This window comes from Euprymna scolopes, chromosome 36, assembly GCF_053919585.1.
Source record: "Euprymna scolopes isolate OS-2025 chromosome 36, ASM5391958v1, whole genome shotgun sequence".
In the NCBI taxonomy this organism is placed as follows: Eukaryota; Metazoa; Mollusca; class Cephalopoda; order Sepiida; family Sepiolidae; genus Euprymna; species Euprymna scolopes.
The window spans coordinates 56,748,033-56,766,216 of NC_136517.1; the positions used below are offsets into that span (position 1 = coordinate 56,748,033).

Sequence of the window (18,184 nt, forward strand, 5' to 3'; positions counted from 1 at the left end):
AGAAGTATTCATGTCGAATGCGCCCCTATCATATCAAAGAGACTACTGTTGATTTTATATAGTGGCCCATTCTGCTTGTGCTGTAATAAAACTTCTCAAATGCACTTGTGATGTTAGGCTGTATAAGGCATTAACTTTTGTCAAAATCATCTGTTCCTTCTTTCAGCGGATTTTTTTTCCGATTATTGATACTTATGAAATACATTCTGATATCTACCTAATTATTATTGATACTTATGAAATACATTCTGATACCTATCTAAAACACTGTCAGATACATTTGTTTGAAATTTCCCCAAAATTGGCCCAGCCATTTAGGAGTCCATAGGGAACAAATTCACACACACACACACACACACACACACACACACACACACACACATAAAGTTCCTTTTATATTATAGTAGAAATAGAGATTTCGTTTTTTTAATTGAGTGTTAGATTTTACTGCAATATCCTGTACAGTGAAGGGGTGAGATTTTGCTGTAACACTCTATATAAACATAATATTACGTTTTTTTTTTTTTTTTTTTTTTTTAGAAATCCATGGATTACATATACTCACCTGAAAATTTCAATTTTACCCTTGAAAATCACCTGGAATACAATCATGTTTCCTTAAGTAAGGTAAGTAGAATATATGATTCATTTACTTTTAATAATATAGAGTACACCAACTCTACTTTCAATGTAACTAGCCTGGGTGCCCGACATTGCCCGGGTGTTTGGAAGTGTGTGTTGAGCAAAAAAAAAAAAAAAGTGGTAGTAGGCAGGTTCGAATCTGTATCGCAAAGGAGGAAAAGACTGTGAAAAAAAAACCCTAACGTCTTTGCTGTTGCACTCATCACCAAACCGGAAGTGATGTAGGTTTAAATTAAGGCTAGACGATCGAAAAGGTGGAATGACTTTTGAAAATATCAGCAAAAAAAGCGACCCCCCCCTGTAGAAAAGTGCCCAGCTGAGAGTGACGGAATTAATGTTTTTAGCCAATTTTTCGATATTTGTCCTCCGAAGGGTCAAGCTTCAAAACTATACTGATTAAGGATTTTCGATACTTATCAGAGACATTCCAATAAAAAACCTATCTTGGATCATTCACAAACACATAAAGTGTATTTGCATGAAATTTCATAAAAATCGAACCAGCCGTTTTGGAGTCCATAGGAAACGAACTCACACACACACACACACACACACATACACACACACACACACACACACACACAAAAAAAAAAGTGCCTTTTATATATAAACTAGTCTGGGTACCCGACATTGTTTGGAGGTATGTGTAGTGGTAGTAGGCAGGCAGGCAGGCTCAACCCTGTACCACAAAGGAGGAAAAGAATATAAAAAAAAAGTGACATCTTTGCTATTGCGCCCATAACCAAACCGGAAGTTACATAGATTTAAATTAAGGCTAGTCAATTGAAAAGAGTAGGTGATGACTTTCGAAAATATTGGCGAAAAAAGCGACCCCAGAAAAGTGGCCAGTTGATGGTGAAGTAGTTAATGTTTTTGACCAATTTTTCGATATTTGTCATCCGAAGGATCGAGCTTCGAAACGATACTGATCTCGTGAAAATCTGTCGCCTATGTCGAAAGTTTTAGGCAGACATACATACATACATACATTTAAATAGACAGGTGAGATTTATATTATAGACTAGCGGGGGGGGGGGGGTACCCGGCGTTGCCCGGGTGTTTGTAGGTGTGTGTGTTTTTGGGTAAATGAAAAGAAAAATCGTTGGTTGTTTTAAAAAAAAAACGAAGCCTTAACGCGCAGTTAGAAAACAGTAAAGTGTGAAAAATAAACGTGCGACCTGGCAGGTGCCTGTTTTTGACGAGTTAATGACGTGAACTTGAAGTGCGGGACAGTGTTTTATTTACCGTGAGTCTGTTAGCTTCTTTTTTTTATACGAAAAAGCTTAATGCACATGCGGCGATAGTAAGCAATAGCTATTCAGCAGTTAAGATTTTCTGCGGGACAGTTTTTAATAAGGTCAATAACCGGGTTTATTTGTTTTTACCTAACTTTGGGGAAAACCAGCTCCCTGTTTATTAGGGGGAGTGTCTCGTATCGAACTGAAAACAACCATCTGATATGACAAAGCCGACATTGACCAAACGTTACATCGCTTTCTAGAGACCACTGGCCGTGGGCCAGGGTATTTATTTGCTCCCCCACCGAGCAAATTAGGAACAAAGCCGATTTTTAATGTGAAGAGTGAAGAGGAAATGGGGACCAACTCTCCAGGGAGTAGGGGAGCTGGATAGTGACAATTGGTATGAAGGGTAGCCCCTACATTGACCAAGGTCTTATATGTAGGGTTGCCCCCACATATGGTCTTTGCTTGCAATATCTGCCGGAACGGATACTACACTTTGATCTGGGCCCGAGGACCAAGAACAACCCCAATAGGCATGGGCCAGTTGTATTTATTTGCTTCCCCAGTGAGCAAATTAGGCACAAGGCCGTTTTTTAATGTGGAGAGAGAGGGAGGGGGGAAGGAAAAGAGGACCAGCTCCCGATGGGTGGGAAATGGGAGCTGGATAGTGACAATTGGTATGAAGGGTTGCCCCTACATTGATCAAGGTCTGATATGTGGGGCTAAGGTGGTATTTATTTGCTCCCCCACTGAGCAAATTAGGCATAAGGCCGATTTTTAATGTGAGGAGTGAAGGGGAAATGGGGACCAGCTTCCCGGGGAGTAGAGGAGCTGTATAGTGACAATTGGTATAGAGGGTTGTCCCTACATTGACCAAGGTCTTATATGTGGGGTTGCCCCCACATATGGTCTTTGCTCGCAGTATCTGCCGGAACAGATGGTATTTATTTGCTCCCCCACCGAGCAAATTAGGCACAAGGCCAATTTTTAATGTGAGGAGTGAAGGGAGGGGGAAGGGAAAAAGGGGACCAGCTCCCGAGAGGTGGGAAATGGGAGCTGGTTAAAGGTCAGGCATGTGGGGTTGCCCCCACATCTGGTCTTTGCTAGTCATAGCTAGTCTTTGCTTGCAGCATCTGCCGGAACAGATACTACACTTTGATCGTGACCCGAAGGCCACAAAGGTGGTATTTATTTGCTCCCCTACCAAGCAAATTAGGCACAAGGTGGATTTGATCTTGGCCCGAAGGCCACGAAGGCGCCCACTGGCCATGGGCCAGGGATTTGAATCGAGTCTCGCTTTTTTTATACCGAAAAACGAAAGCAGTATGCGGCGATCCCAAAATGTCGAATATTTAACGTTTCAAAGTCGGGCAAATTAAATAGACGGGCAACCCCCATTCGTAACTTGTAGATATTATGATTTCGACGTGATATAAAAAGTTTTAAAAATGAGCGACGGCCTTGAGAAGCCGCCGAAAAAAATCCTTTTGCGGACATACACAAAAAAGCGAACATACATACATACACATTTTCGCTTTTATATATATAGACTAGAAGGGGGGGTCCCGGCGTTGACCGGGTGTTTAGAGTGTGTGTGCTCGGACGGTGTGTTAATCAAAACATAAGAATAAGCGAAGTAAATATTTTAAAACTTTAAAAAATCTAAAAAAACACACAAAAAACTAACGTAAGGCAAACGAACGATGTTAAATGTAAAAATCGGAAAAACAAAAAAAGAAAACAGAAAAACGAACATTAAAACTTCTTTAAAAAATCTGAAAAATAAAAACCAATAAAAACACGTGAAAAATGGCTTAAATAACCCCGGGGGGTACCTGGCATTGCCTGGGTGTTTCGAGGTGTGTGTGCTCGGGTGGGGGTGGGGTGATGTTAATCAAAACATAAGAATAAGCGAAGTAAACATTTTAAAACTTTAAAAAATCTAAAAAAACACCAAAAAAAACTAACGTAAGGCAAATGAACGATGTTAAATGTAAAAATCAGAAAAACAAAAAAAGAAAACGTGAAACAGAAAAATGAACATTAAAACTTCGTTAAAAAATCTGAAAAATAACCCCCCCCCCCGAAAAAAACGTGAAAAATGGCTTAAATAACCCTGTTTCAATATTAAAATTTAAAAAATTGAAAAAAAAAAAGACATCTCACACCACGATTCGAACCCAAAACCTTTAGATAAAGAGGCCGCCGTCTAAGCAACTGAGCTAAGACGACGTCGACTAAATTGTCTGGTTTTTTTAATATTTAAAGTAAATCATGTTCCTACGTCATATGACGCATGCATAGAAGCGAACTTGTCATGAGAGGACGGTTTTTGCTGACTCCTCCCTGTAGAAAACTGATGATTTTAGGGTGAAGAAATTAATGTTTTTGGCTAATTTTTCGATATTTGTCGGGCGAAGGTTGGAACTTTAAAATGATACTGATCTCGGGAAAATCCGTGACCCGTGTCGAAAGTTTTTGCGAGGCATACAAACACACATACATACATACATACATACAAACATACATACACACATTTTCGCTTTTATATATATAGATGGTAAGATTCTTAAAAAACAAAAGGCAACTTTGATCTAAACACTTATAATCCCTATAATCATTTATTTAGCTTTGAAAGCCTTAATGACCTATAATCTTGTACATTTGTCCAGCTTTCCTGATTACATGCCCAGTCTAATAATAATGAACCAGCAGTGATAACATATATATATATATTAGTGATGGGACGATTTTAATATTTTTCCTGATTCCGATTCTTTATAAATCTCTAAATATTTAACTATTAGGTTGAGAAGAAAGTTCTTGTACAATTTTTAATTTTGATTACTTTTGATTTCAAATGATGTATTTTCAAATAAGTTTTCATTATAATACCTTTACTTTATATCATTTTAAAAAGCATTTTTCGCTTTCTCTAATCGTTTAAATTACAATAGTTTATGGCTTTTTTTTCAGAATGTTGAATACAAGATCGAAAAAAGGAAATTCGCACAATTTTCTTATTTCAATTCAAGCTAGGCTGAAAAGCTGCTGAAACAACTCATGATGTCAACAAAGTGTTTGGTCCAGGAACCACTACTGAATGCACAATGGCGATTTAAGAAATTTTGTGGCAGCGATGAGAGATGATGTGTGTAGTGGTTAGCCATTGGATGCTGACAATGATCAATTAAGAGCCTTAGTTGAAGCCAATCCATGCACAACTGTTTGAGAATTGCTTCTGAATTAGATTTAATGTATACAACGATTTTTAACCACTTGAGAAAGATTGAAAAGACAAAAATCTTGATAAATCGGTGCCTCACAAATTGAAAGGCAACCAAAGTAAACACCATTATGAAGTGCCATCAATTTTTTGAATGCAGTGGAAGAGTACTGTCAACAAATGGATGAAATGCATCAGAAACTTTGACAACACCCAACATTAATCAACAGAAATGGCCTAATTCCCCTCCACCACAATGCCCGACAGCACGTTGCTAAACCAATCCTAAAACAAGCAGAAGTTGAACAAATTAGGTTACGAAAATCTGCCTCATCCGCCATACTCTCCAGACCTCTCACTTACTGATTACCAATATTTCAAGCATCTTGACAACTTTCTGTGTGAGAAATGTTTCAAAAACCTAAGCGATATCAAAAACACCTTCAGCGACTTCATTGCCACCAGACGCAAGATTTTTACGTTACTGATATAAATACACTTGTTTGGCATTGGTAAAAAGTATGTTGAGTCTGATGGTGCTTATTTCAATCAATAAATTTTTGTTTGAGCCGAGATATGTTCATCTGAATTTAAAAGTTAAAACCTGCATGAACTTACTTGTTAACCTGATATAAAGTTGCTATTACGAAAAAAACACATGTAAAATCTGCATATATTTTCTTGTGGGGTGGAGTGATCTATAGATTTTAGTTTTACTTGGAGTTTAAAATTAATAGATTTATTATTCAGCTATTACCACCAACAGTGGAAGATTTTGTTTTAAACAAAATTAAATAAAAATGATAAAGAAATTGTTTTTAGCATCAGAAAATAGGCAGAAATTTTTCTGATTCCGATTGCAATACCCCTCAAAGTCCCGATTTTCTGATTTCCGATTCTGATTAATCATTCCACACTAATATATATATATATGTATATACGGCATAATCACGTTGACACACCGTTTCCCCGCTGGATCACCGAAGTTAAGCAATGTTGAACCTGGTCAGTACTAAATGGGTGACCATTTGGGACTTTCAGGTGCTGTATGTGCTCTCTGCTTATCTCGGCATTGTTTCCAGTCGTCCTGGTCTTCTTGCCACTGGACTCAAACAGTGCCGATTCAGGAGAGGTGCGGTTAGGGATTGCGCAACCCTTGCCTCACAATTACACCTGCTACTGCCTCTACAGGGGGTATCCTTTGTCTTTCTGTTGAACGGAAGCATGGATGGAATATATATATATTTTACTAGGGGGTCACCGCTTATTAAAGCCCAAGGGCCACTTGATTGGTTGGTTGGTTGTTTTTGTTTTACGGCATATCAACCCTTTTCGGGTTATTTAATGCCGAATCCAAAGATTTTGAAGAAACATTTTTTTTTAATAGAATATATTTGTTTTCATGTCGGTTTCTATTTAACCCATAGTTGGGACCCTAACAGGTACTACCACTCCGAGTCAGAGTGGACCTGGGAGCAATGGTAATTAAAGGGTGGCTCCACACTCCCCAAAGCCCACAAGCTGGGGCCCTCACCACTGGATATAGTTTAAGGTCATATCCAGGACCCCCATTGAGAGACTTTTACCCTCTGCAGGGGGGCAGTCGGCGTATTCTAATGCCCCACCGACAGGGCCGGGCCACTTGAGATGAGGATGAGAGTTAATAAGTGTTGGATAGACTGATGATTGGTAATGGTAGAACTTGGGTCAGTTTTGATTACTTAACAGGACGTTTCAACAAAAAGTAATTTACATTAGATTTGAAAACGATCATGTTATAGTCAGCTGAAAAGTAGCTCTGTGGTATTGTGTTGCACAGACGGACATTTCTAGGAAAAAGATTTTGTGCATAGAATTTATGTTTAGCTTTATGGGCACTGACAGAGAATAAGGGAAATTATTGACAGTTCTTGCAGCTAGACGAGTATTTGTTGTGAATGTTTTACTGGAGGGGTCCATAGATTGAAGCTGTAATTTGATATGCATTGATTTGCATGTCAATGAGGCTTTGCCCCCACAAAAAAAACCTGAAGTCGAGAGGGCAGGGCAATCGAGTTCTTGGAACCAAACTGAGTAGATCACACAGTAGAAAGTAGTACGAACACTAACAATAATCCCTTTTTTTAATTGCAGAAGCTCAGTCGAGTATCTGCCATGAAAATAATGATGCAACAGAGATTAACTTGCAACATCTTTTCTGTGAGAAAGAGGAAATAGGAAGGCAAAACTGGCCCTCGCTCACTAGATTTCGAAGACGCTTTGTATATGTATAAAAAATCAGTACAAAAAACATAAATGCTTATATCTTTTTTGTATTTTTTATTTGTTGACATGTAGCACTGCAAAATAATTTAAAAAAAAACAAAACAAAGAGAACTTTTTTTTCTAAAAGAATAAAATTTTCAACCGTTCCTCCAATCTTCCTCAGTGTAATGTACATGTAAACTTTTACTATCTGTTATAATATTACTAATTGTTTGTGCATTAATATATACCAGACTACTTATGGAGAGAGTCCTGTTTCTAATACTAATTAAACGTTTTGCAAAATCCTTGCTCAACAATACTTCAATATTTGCTATTGACTTAATATTTATTTGAATAAAAATGCAGTAGCATAAAATAAAACGAAAATTTCCAAAATTCGATCACAAAATAATAATTTTGTAAAAACAAACAAAAAAAATCTCCTGGGTGACACCAGGTAAGTGCAGCTAAGCTGTATCTTCTATTAGGCGCAAGGTCGCAGAGCAGTGTGTTGTATTTTTGTGGACTGTTTTTTTACGGGTTTTTAGCTGGTAAAAATAGCTGCTAAGGGGTCAAAATTGAACAAAAATCAGAACTTAACAGGCTCTTGTAGGCATGCGCAAATACGCATTTATACATTGTAGTCAGTTCATTAATTTCACTAATTTATATCCATCTGACGAGAGCTCAAACTATATCGACTAAGGTTGGAGCAGTATGTTTTGGTTTCGATTCTAGCTGATGGCATCGAAGTCATATATTGTTTTAAAACTTTTGAAATCAATACTATATACTGGGTACAATATAATATATGATAATTGAAAGAGAATTGACTGTATAATAATAACTATGTGTTACCGTAAATGTAATGGGGTTCTTATTTATTTATTACTACTTATTAAACATTTGCTTTTACTAATCGTTCTCTTTTACGTTTTCTGCTTCAGTTACTTTTATGGGTCTGTGTGTTTATCACTGTTCTTACATATACGTGTGTGGGTGTGTATGCTCTTACGTACAGTTCACTGTTATATGTGTGTGTGTGTTCTTATTCTTACAGTTTCTTTTGCCTTGGAAGGTTTCCGAGACGTGTATGTGCAAATGTAATGCAAACATACCTGATTGCCTTGGCTAGCGGATGATGCCTTCTGGTCGCTGGTCTGCCATCTTGCTGAGGAGTGGTACTGCTGCAGACAGATTCATCAATGATGGGATTTGAAGCTTCAATCTTTTATTCAAGGCAAGCCTAACATCTCGGACCCTGGTTGTCGGGAGGAACCCAAATTCCCGTCTGCTTCATCTGCTGCCTAGACCAACTCTGCCCATGTGGTCGTCAACCAGAAAGGCCTACCCACAATTCCCGTGTCATCCCTTAATTTCCGGTACATCTAATCTAGGTTATTAAAGGTGACTTGGTCTGATGTGTGTGTGTGTGTGTGTGTGTGCAGTCAATACCAACCCTATTCAGGGTTTAACCGACTTCCTCCAAAGGAGGAAGTTTCATGGGAGTATGAAATTCACAAGCGGCCCCCAGTTGCATGTATATCCCCATTAGGAAAGATGACGACGTTAGGTTTTTGCAACTTTTTGCAGGGAGGTGTCGATGTCCTCCTACATACAACACCTGGACTTCCCAAATTGGTCACCCATTTTAGCAATGACCAGGCTCAACGTTGCTTAACTTTGGTGATCTGACGGGAACCGGTGTGTCAACATGATTATGCTGTATATGGTCTGATGCCTGTCAAACCTAACCTTTTCTGACTCTGCTAAATCGCTGATGAGAAATCAAAATATGCTTATATCTTTCTATTTCTAAAACTACCTATATAGCATTTAATCTGGGATTCCCAATACTATATCTGGAATCTGCATAAATTAAAATATAATATTTAAGCATATTTTACGATCAGACAACACCAGGCACCCAGCTAGTTAAACCATAAAAATGAAAGAAGAAAATAAAATCACTGATAAAATATAAGCAGTAAAAGGAAGATTTGATTCAATCATATTGACTATGGATTTACACATGTATAAAACAAGGAGTTAAAATTTTGTCTTGTATAAGAAGGTTGGTTAATTTTACCAAATAAGATAATCAAATCATAAATAAGAATCTAATAAAATAAACAGAAACAACATTTCTAACAATGCTTCGCCACCTCCCTTGAAGGTCCATTTACAAATATCCAAGGACTTAGAACTAACTTAGACGAGATAGAATCATTTCTCCTAGCAAACTACTCGGATATTTTAGCGCTAAGTGAAACTAACTTGTACTCCTCCATCCCTTCTAACTACTTTAACATGTCTGGTAGTCTTTCACTTTGTTGTAAGGACTCTGACACACGCAGGAACTTGGAGTCTATATTTTTAACACCCTCCCCATGATTAGGGAATCTAAAGTAGAATCAGACGACCAGGCCTTCATGTGCTTTTGACTAATTTTATAACATAGCATTAACTACTTATATTTTCTTTATCACTCTCCCTCGACCCAAGACCAATCACGTCTCTGACAGTATAGATGTAACACTCTCTCTAGACACTAGCGCCCAAATACATGTATTTGGTGACTTTAATGTCCACCACAGTAGTTGACTTGGCTTCTCTAACTATACTGACACAGCTGGTAGCATCGCACATAATTTTTCTATCTCCCATTCCTTGACAGACAGTAACTTTCCCGATTCATCTCCCAGATCGTCAGGACCAGCAAGCCTAACTTCTGGAACTTTTTCTGCCCACAGCTTCTGAGGATTGTGTAACAAATTCTCATTGCTCTCTCGGGAATGCTGATCATGCTGTGATAGTCATCACTCTAAACTCTCAACCTGAAGTTGAAGAGTCACTGCTCAAAACGATAAGGCTAACTGAGATGCCATCAGAGATGCTCTATAGGAAATATCCTTTCTCTCCTTGCTGAACAGTGTGCAAATGAGACCGCTGAATGGTTCAAAGTGGCAATTGAAGCACATGTTCCCACACAGAAGTTCTTTAGCAAACTCCACTCTCCCCAATGATTTACTTCTACTTGTGCAGCAGCCATTGCTCAAAGGCAGCATGCATACCGCAGATTTATCCAACATAAATCCAGTACAAATAGACAAAAGTATATCTAAGGCTTTTGACAAGGTATGGCACAATGGTCTTCTTATGAAAATCAGATCATATGATATCACTAGATGAATATTTAACATAATAAAATCTTTCTTAATTAAAGGAAGAATCCAGATTGTCCTCGACATTTGTAAATCTAAACAAATGATATAAATGCGGGAGTACCTCCGGGGTTTATCCTTGGACATTTATTATTCCTAATATTCATAAATAACTTCCCTGGGGAACATGAGTTGGAACAGATACATTGAGAGCATTGCTAGGGCCACTGCGAAGAAGGTGGGCTCTCTCTACCGTGCTTGCAAGTTACTTACACCTAAAAGTATCCTGTACCTCTACAAGGCCATCATTCGCCCATGTATGGAGTATTGGTGTCACATTTGGGCTAGTGCATCTGCATCTGGTCTCTCACTGCTAGACAGGGTTCAAAAGAGAATTGCCAACCTGATTGGTCCTGAACTCTCATCTAAGCTTCAGCCTCTGTCCCATCAACGAAATGGTGTATCCCTCTGCGTGTTCTACAAATATTTTAATGGTGGATGCTCCAACGAACTACAAGCACATGTACTCCCTCAACGTAAATGCCCCTGACAAACTCAACAAGCAGCTAAATCCCACCCCTGCACAGCAGAGATCCCTAGTTGTAAGAAAGCCTTCTACTCTAATAGTTTCTTCCCTAGAACTGCTAGACTTTAGAACTCTCTTTCAGGATACTGCTTTCCCAACTGTACTGACATGCAGAAGTTCAAGTGTAATGTGAACAAACATCTTGCCAATCATCTCCCTTCATAATACCCCTGCAAATTATGTCCCCAATAGTAGCCCCCCTACATCAAAGTGGCACTGTGCCTTATTTGAGGTGAAAATGGAATCAATATATATATATATATATATATATATATATATATATATATATATATATATATATATATATAAAGAGAGAGAGAGAGGGACAAATATTGATAGATTGATAGATAGATATAGATATATATAGATATTGAAACAGTTGCAAAACAGACAGTAAAGATGTGAATTGGCGAACAAACGAATCTCCGAAGTTTGTGATTTTTGTCTTGAGAGGCGGTAAAAACAGTGTGTGTATATATATATATATATATATATATATATATATATATATATATATATATAAGCTATTGTAAGAAGGAAATAGTCACAGCCAAGAGAGAATATACCGAAACCACCAGAAAACGCATTGAAGCATAAATTAGGAGCTTGTGACTTCTGGAAAATCTATAACAGTGTAGTAAATAATGGGCAATCAACAATTCCTCCACTACCAAACAATCTTGAAGTTATTTGCATGGCAACTGAGATGGTTAATGTGCTTGCCCGGTGGTTTGCCTGCAACTCTACTTTGGACCGAGCAAACCGCTCCCTCCCAGATTTTCCTCTGTGGACAGAAACCACACTAGGTGATCTGAAAATAATTCCTTCTCAAGTGCATGATATCATAAGAAACCTAGACACCCCCAAAGCGTGTGGGTCTGATCTCCCTGCTGTACTATTAAAAAAATGCTCCACTGATATTGCTCCAATCCTTTCCAAACTTTTCAACAAATGCTTTAATGAATCTTGCTTTCCTGACTGCTGGAAAATCGCTTCTGTAGTACTAGTTTACAAGAATTCTGGTGAAAGAACTGACCCGTTAAATAGTTTCTTCCCTAGGACTGGTAGACTTTGGAATTCCTTTCCAGGTTCCTGTTTCCCTGACTGTACTGACATGCAGAAGTTCAAGCGTAATGTAAACAGCCATCTTTTTGCTTAGCTCCCTACATAGTACCCCTACAAATTATGTCCCAGATAGTAGCCCCATACATCAAAGTGGCACTGTGCCTTGTTTGGGGTGAAAATGCAATTAAAAAAAAAAAATGTTTTTAAGTCATGAAAACTCAAATGAGTCTTCAAACAAAGAACACTGTGGGGACTGATTTATATAAATGCTAAAAAGCAAATGGCTCTAATTGCTACACTCTTTCTTTCTCCACTTTGTTGAGATTGGCTCTCTTCATCACTTTAAAAGCCGGTCGGTTTTCACAGGAGCGTGTGAACTCAAAATATTTTCAACCAATAAAAATCTCTCCAAAAGTCTGTTAGATTAATAAGTTGGTGTGAACTTAAAAACTATAAAGTAGTGGATTGGTGAACAGAAATTCAGAGTTCTTCTGGATGACGCATGACACACCTTAACATTGAATATCAACAATGCCCATCCTAGAAGACTGGAATGCCCCATGCTGGCTTAAAAAATGTTTTTGATACATAAATTATTATTTATTTTTAATAAATCTATTTATATATCTATTTTTTTTTTTTTTTACGCAGTGGTCACCACTTATCAAGGCCCGGAAGCCACTCAGGGATAAGGGTTATTGCAAGTACATTACGTTAGCGTGGAGATTTGATGAAGTGTTTACTTAAGGGGGCGGTTCATTAGGAATTTGTTAACGTTTGACTTGAATACATCCAAGTTGTAGTCAGGTGGGAAGCAGGCAGATGGAACAGAGTTCCACAGGCGTGCAGTTCTAAGAAAGAAGCTTTGTTCATGGAATCCACGTTTTGATTTAGGCACAGATAAAGAGTGGGGGAAATTTATCACAGTGGATTCAGCTAGACGGGTGTTTTTCGTGAAAGATTGGCGAGGGGGGACCAGAGATTGGAGCTCAGACGAGCACCTGCCATGGAAATAACGATAAAACAAGGATAGGCTCGCAACGTCTCTTCTGTGGGAGAGAGGTTGCAGGGTAGAGAAAAGGGCATCCCCCACTAAGCCACAAAGTCTATTTTGTACTCTGTCAAGGCAGGATAGGCTGTTTTTAGCAAATCCTGCCCAGATATGGCAGCAGTATTCCATCCTTGGATGTACTTGGCTTTTATATAGATAGAGAATTGCATCAGTAGTGAGATATCTTCTGGAGCGGTAGAAGGATCCCACCATCTTTCCAGCGACCTTGGCAACAGACTTGATGTATGTGTTCCATTTCAGATCAGGAGTAAAGGTCAAACCCAGAAGCTTGTCAAAACACGGGACCTCTCCCAGACAAGAGACATCCATCCTAATTGATGCCAGATGGGGATCAGAGCGTTGATGATGTAAGGATAGGAGTTTGGTTTTAGATGCATTAAAAGTAACCAGCCACGTCTTCCCCCACTGAACCACGCGCTCAAGATCAGAGGAGAGAGCTTTGTGATTTACAGCCTTTGACGTGTTGCCGTAGATGGTCGTGTCATCAGCATAGATGTCAACGAATGATTTAAGTATGTGTTTAGGGAGGTCATTGATGTAGATCAGGAAGAGAGTTGGGCCCAGGATTGACCCCTGAGGGACTCCAGCATTAATACTGCAGGCCTCTGATTTTTGTCCATTGACCACTACTCTTATGAGCCTATCGGAGAGAAATGATTTAATGATTAAGAAAACATTTCCAGTTATACCGTAGCTGGAAATCTTGTGAAGAAGACCCTTATGCCATACCTTGTCGAAGGCCTTTGATATGTCAAGAGCAATTGCCCTAGAAAGGAAGCCTTTGTCAAGAGAGTCACTAATCCTGTGAGATATAACCGTCAGCACATCTGCGGTAGATCTTGCAGAGCGGAAACCATATTGTGTATCACTAAGAAGGTTGTTTCTGCTGAGGTGGTTGACTATTTCTCTATTTAATATGAATTCCAGCAACTTACTCATAACACACAGGAGACTTATTGGTCTGTACTGAGAGGGAGATGACTTATCACCTGAATTCTTAAATACAGGGCAAACTGATGAGGTCTTCCAGGGAGTCGGAAAGCACTTCTCCTTAAGGCAGCACTTAAATAGTTTTGTAAGTATGGGAGCAAGTTCTGGTTGAAGCTTTTTTAACACTATAATTGGGATGCCATCAGGGCCAGTTGCTTTACTGGAATCAAGGTTCTTGACTAGCTTGGCGACCTCATACACGGATATTTATATGTTACCTAGCGTGTTCTGTGTTATAGGAGGAAATATGGGGAGTTCATGGCCTTCGTCGCATAGGGTAGAATTAGCTGCGAAGTTCTTTGCAAATAGTTTGGCCTTGGTCCATTGATAATGGTTGGGATAGAACGCACACTTCTGTTCAGGATCCTATTTGTTATTTGCCAAAACTGGTGGGAACCAAGCCGCTGATCAACTACCTTGGATTTAACAGACTGGGCATATAGCTCTCTTGCATTTTTTATTACTCTTTTACAGTGGTTGCTGGTAGTCCTGAAAGCAGCTTTAGTCTCAGTGCATCTATTATGTTGGTAGCTATGGAAAAAGTGATTTCTGTGCGCGATAGCAGCAGCACATTCTGGGGAGAACCATGGCTGGCTGTTAGGTTTTTGTTGGAATTTTTTAGATGGTATGAATTGGTCTATGCCTACAATTAACCATTCGGTCAGATCTGATACTATAGAGGACACTTCCTTTTTAAACATGGAGTGCAGAGGTAAATCAGATATGAATGTACGGAAGCTATCCCAGTCAGCCATAGAGTATCGGTATACAGTACAGTGGAAGGGTACGTCTGGGAACTTATTACATTTCGTTTTTATCTTAACTGATACGATGGAGTGGTTGGAGGATCCTAGAGGAGAATGAATGGAACATGAACATAGCTCAGGGGAAGTTGAGAGAAAAAGGTCTAGGAGGCTTGCATATTGACCGGGTGTATCGGGCACACGGGTGGGTTCGTGAACAATCTGAGTGAGGTCATAAGCAATGGCAAAATCATGACAAAACCTCCCCTCATCGTCTGTCTTATTTGAATGGGTCAGCCATTCCACGTTATGGACGTTGAAGTCACCACAGATGTGGATGTTAGCCGAGGGATGTGCAGACAGGATGTGGTCTATTTTTTCAGATATGCTCTTAAAGATAGTAACTCCGCTGTTGTGGGGGTGATAGAGGGCAAATATAAATGCAGTGGTGTTAGCAAGTGCAACCTGGAAGCACATATAGGGTAAATTAGGATCTTCTCTAGAGATATCCCTGCCACACAGGAAACCATCTTTAATGTAGGCACATATTCCATGCCCATGGCGATCTTGGGGGTCAGATTTAGCTGTCAAGTTAGAGTATCCATTAATTATGAACTCATCTTGAGAAGTGGTCGGCCCTATTCCAGTTTCACTCAAAACGGAGAGCACACTCAAGTGCTTTTGAGTATTTTAATGATTTTAAGCGATTTTAATCGTCTTTTAATCATCTTTTAATCGTCTTTTCATTTCATCTCACTATTTTCATTTTTCAATTTCATTTTTTATTTTTTACTACTCGCCTGAGGATGACCAATGGAGGTCGAAAACGTTCGCGATTATGGGAAATTACTTTTTTCACTTTGAAAAAAACGTTCGGAAAATGGTCCAACAAAGAGAAAAGGAGGATTACAAGAAAAACAAGCAAGAATTGTCTGTGATATGTATGTATATATATATATATATATATATATATATATATATATATATATATGTTTATAAACAAAGTGGTTAGAGCACTGTAAAAGTGGTGGACGGATGTTTGTTTAAATAGACATTTGGTGAGATTATTTACGGGCACCGCTCCCGTGGGTTGATCGGTAGAACTGCTGACTGTCAACGCGATGGTTCTAGGTTCCATCCTCGGCTTGGGAGAAGTGCTAGTCTAGCAGTACTGATGAGTTGTGATACAACGAAACAGGACTGTATGTCGATGACTACAAATATATATATATATATATCTATATATATATATATATGTATATAAAAATAAAACGCATATCTTATTTTTCTTTTAATAATATTATTGGAATTCTTTCCTCTCTTCCTTGCACTTATTTGTGAATCATTCCACGGATTTTGGCCTTTTAGATTATTTTGGACCATCTTCTAATTATGTGATTTCCTTGGATTTTACTTGTGCTAATGGAAATTTAACTAACTTTCTTGGATTTACATTTTTGGATTTTACCGTCATTGGATACTTTACCTTTCACCTGACTATCCATTCACGTGAAATCACCCTTTTCTTCAACCTATTCCCTCTGCTTCACTTTTTGTTATCAAGTAAGATCTTTGACTTACTTGCAGTTTCATCAAATACTTTTGCAAGCAAAATCCGATCCCACATTTTGCTAATTCCTACCCTCTGATGAGAAGGAAAGTATTTCTTCGAAACTCCGCGGATTAAGGACTATCCATTATTTAGTGTTTCCTTTTCAAATTAAATATGTTTTGAACTCTTTTTCAAAGTGTTTTTAACATGTTTTATTAACTATTTGCTCTTATATATATATATATATATATATATATATATATATATATATATATATATATATATATACACACATACAGTGTATCACAAAAGTGAGTACACCCCTCACATTTCTTCAAATATTTTAGTATAAAAAAAATATCAAAATAACTAAACGAACTACATCATACCTGAGAATAAGAAGATGTATTAAAATATGAATAAATTAAAATATGTGTGTGGATCATATTTTTTACCAGACATCTTCATTACCTCTTAGTTTTTTTTATATATTTACTAGCAGTTCAGCCCAGCTTTGTTCGGACCCTATGTACTGTCCATAAATTTATGTGCATATGTATGGCTTCTGCTACTTTGAGAAAGAAAGGTCGAAGACATTCGAGTTAGTTATGGCTGCTGCTGTTAGAAAGAGAGTTAGGTCTGCCTCAGCTAGCGCTGCTGCTGCTGTTAGAGAGAGAAAGAGTGATCCATACGAGTTGTCACCTCCACTAACACTGCTACTGAACTGATGTTGCAAGTGTTTATATATCGTGCACACCGATGTAGTTGTAGGCATATTTTTTGCTGCCAAATGTGTCTTAAGGATACAGTTAACCTTGCCCTAGGAAATGTTGGTTTCCCTGATTCCATGTTTGTTTTATTTCTAATTAAACCTGGTATGTCTGTGAGTGAATTTAGATTAAGTTTGTCATTTGAAGTCTTTTTATAAATATTTTATTACATTTTTTGTATCTCATCTGTTGCAATTTTCTGGCCTCATCTCTCTTAGTGTAGCTATTTCCTTGGGTAATGTGTTTTGCCCGATAATTCTTTGCTATAATGAACTGTGTATCTTAGTGGAAGGATGGGTACAAAAAACGTAGTTTCTGACAACTTAATGCGTCATTAACAGTCGATCGAATATCGAAGTAACCCACAGGTTGGTGCCATTGTTACTTATGTGTCGCCATTGTCATATCAGTGGCTGCTCCTGGTGTTTGGGTGTCTTCGCTCCTGCTGATACAAATTGTGTTTTGTTTACTCGTCGTTATAGGTTTGATGGAGATATTGTATTTCACAATATAACAGCTTCATATCGTTCATTCGAATTGCTTCACAAGTGCCTCCACACACTAAGCTAACTATTCATCACAGAAAGCAACATAGTCGAAATAGATGAGTGAATTGATGATATAAATGCAGAAGATAGTGATGGTCAACAGAATATTTTAATCATGAATTTTGCAACACAAAAACGAAACCTGATTTGCAATGAGACAACAAGAGATCAAACAAGTCATATCAACAGAATTGCATTTCAAAAAGCATTCACAGCAAGAACTCGTCTTTCTACCATCACTGCAGAAACTTTTCCTTTTTCCTTCCGAAAAGAACTTAACTCTTAATGCATATTTAGTGATTAGAGATTATTTACCACAATGCCATGTTTACTTT

General features: G+C 38.2%; 1 protein-coding gene and 1 pseudogene across 4 annotated transcripts in view; one reads left to right on the plus strand and one right to left on the minus strand.

Moving 5' to 3' along the window:
- LOC145260514 (GDP-D-glucose phosphorylase 1-like) overlaps nucleotides 1-18,184 on the plus strand; it is a 119,635-nt gene that overhangs the window by 17,464 nt on the left and 83,987 nt on the right. For all 4 annotated transcript variants that reach the window (XM_080118645.1, XM_080118646.1, XM_080118644.1 and 1 more), the window contains exon 2: nucleotides 541-627. In XM_080118645.1, coding sequence (XP_079974771.1) covers nucleotides 547-627 — 81 coding nt within the window. In that variant the 5' untranslated portion in view covers nucleotides 541-546. The remainder of the gene's footprint in view (nucleotides 1-540; nucleotides 628-18,184) is intronic.
- On the minus strand, nucleotides 8,972-9,090 carry LOC145260752 (5S ribosomal RNA; annotated as a pseudogene).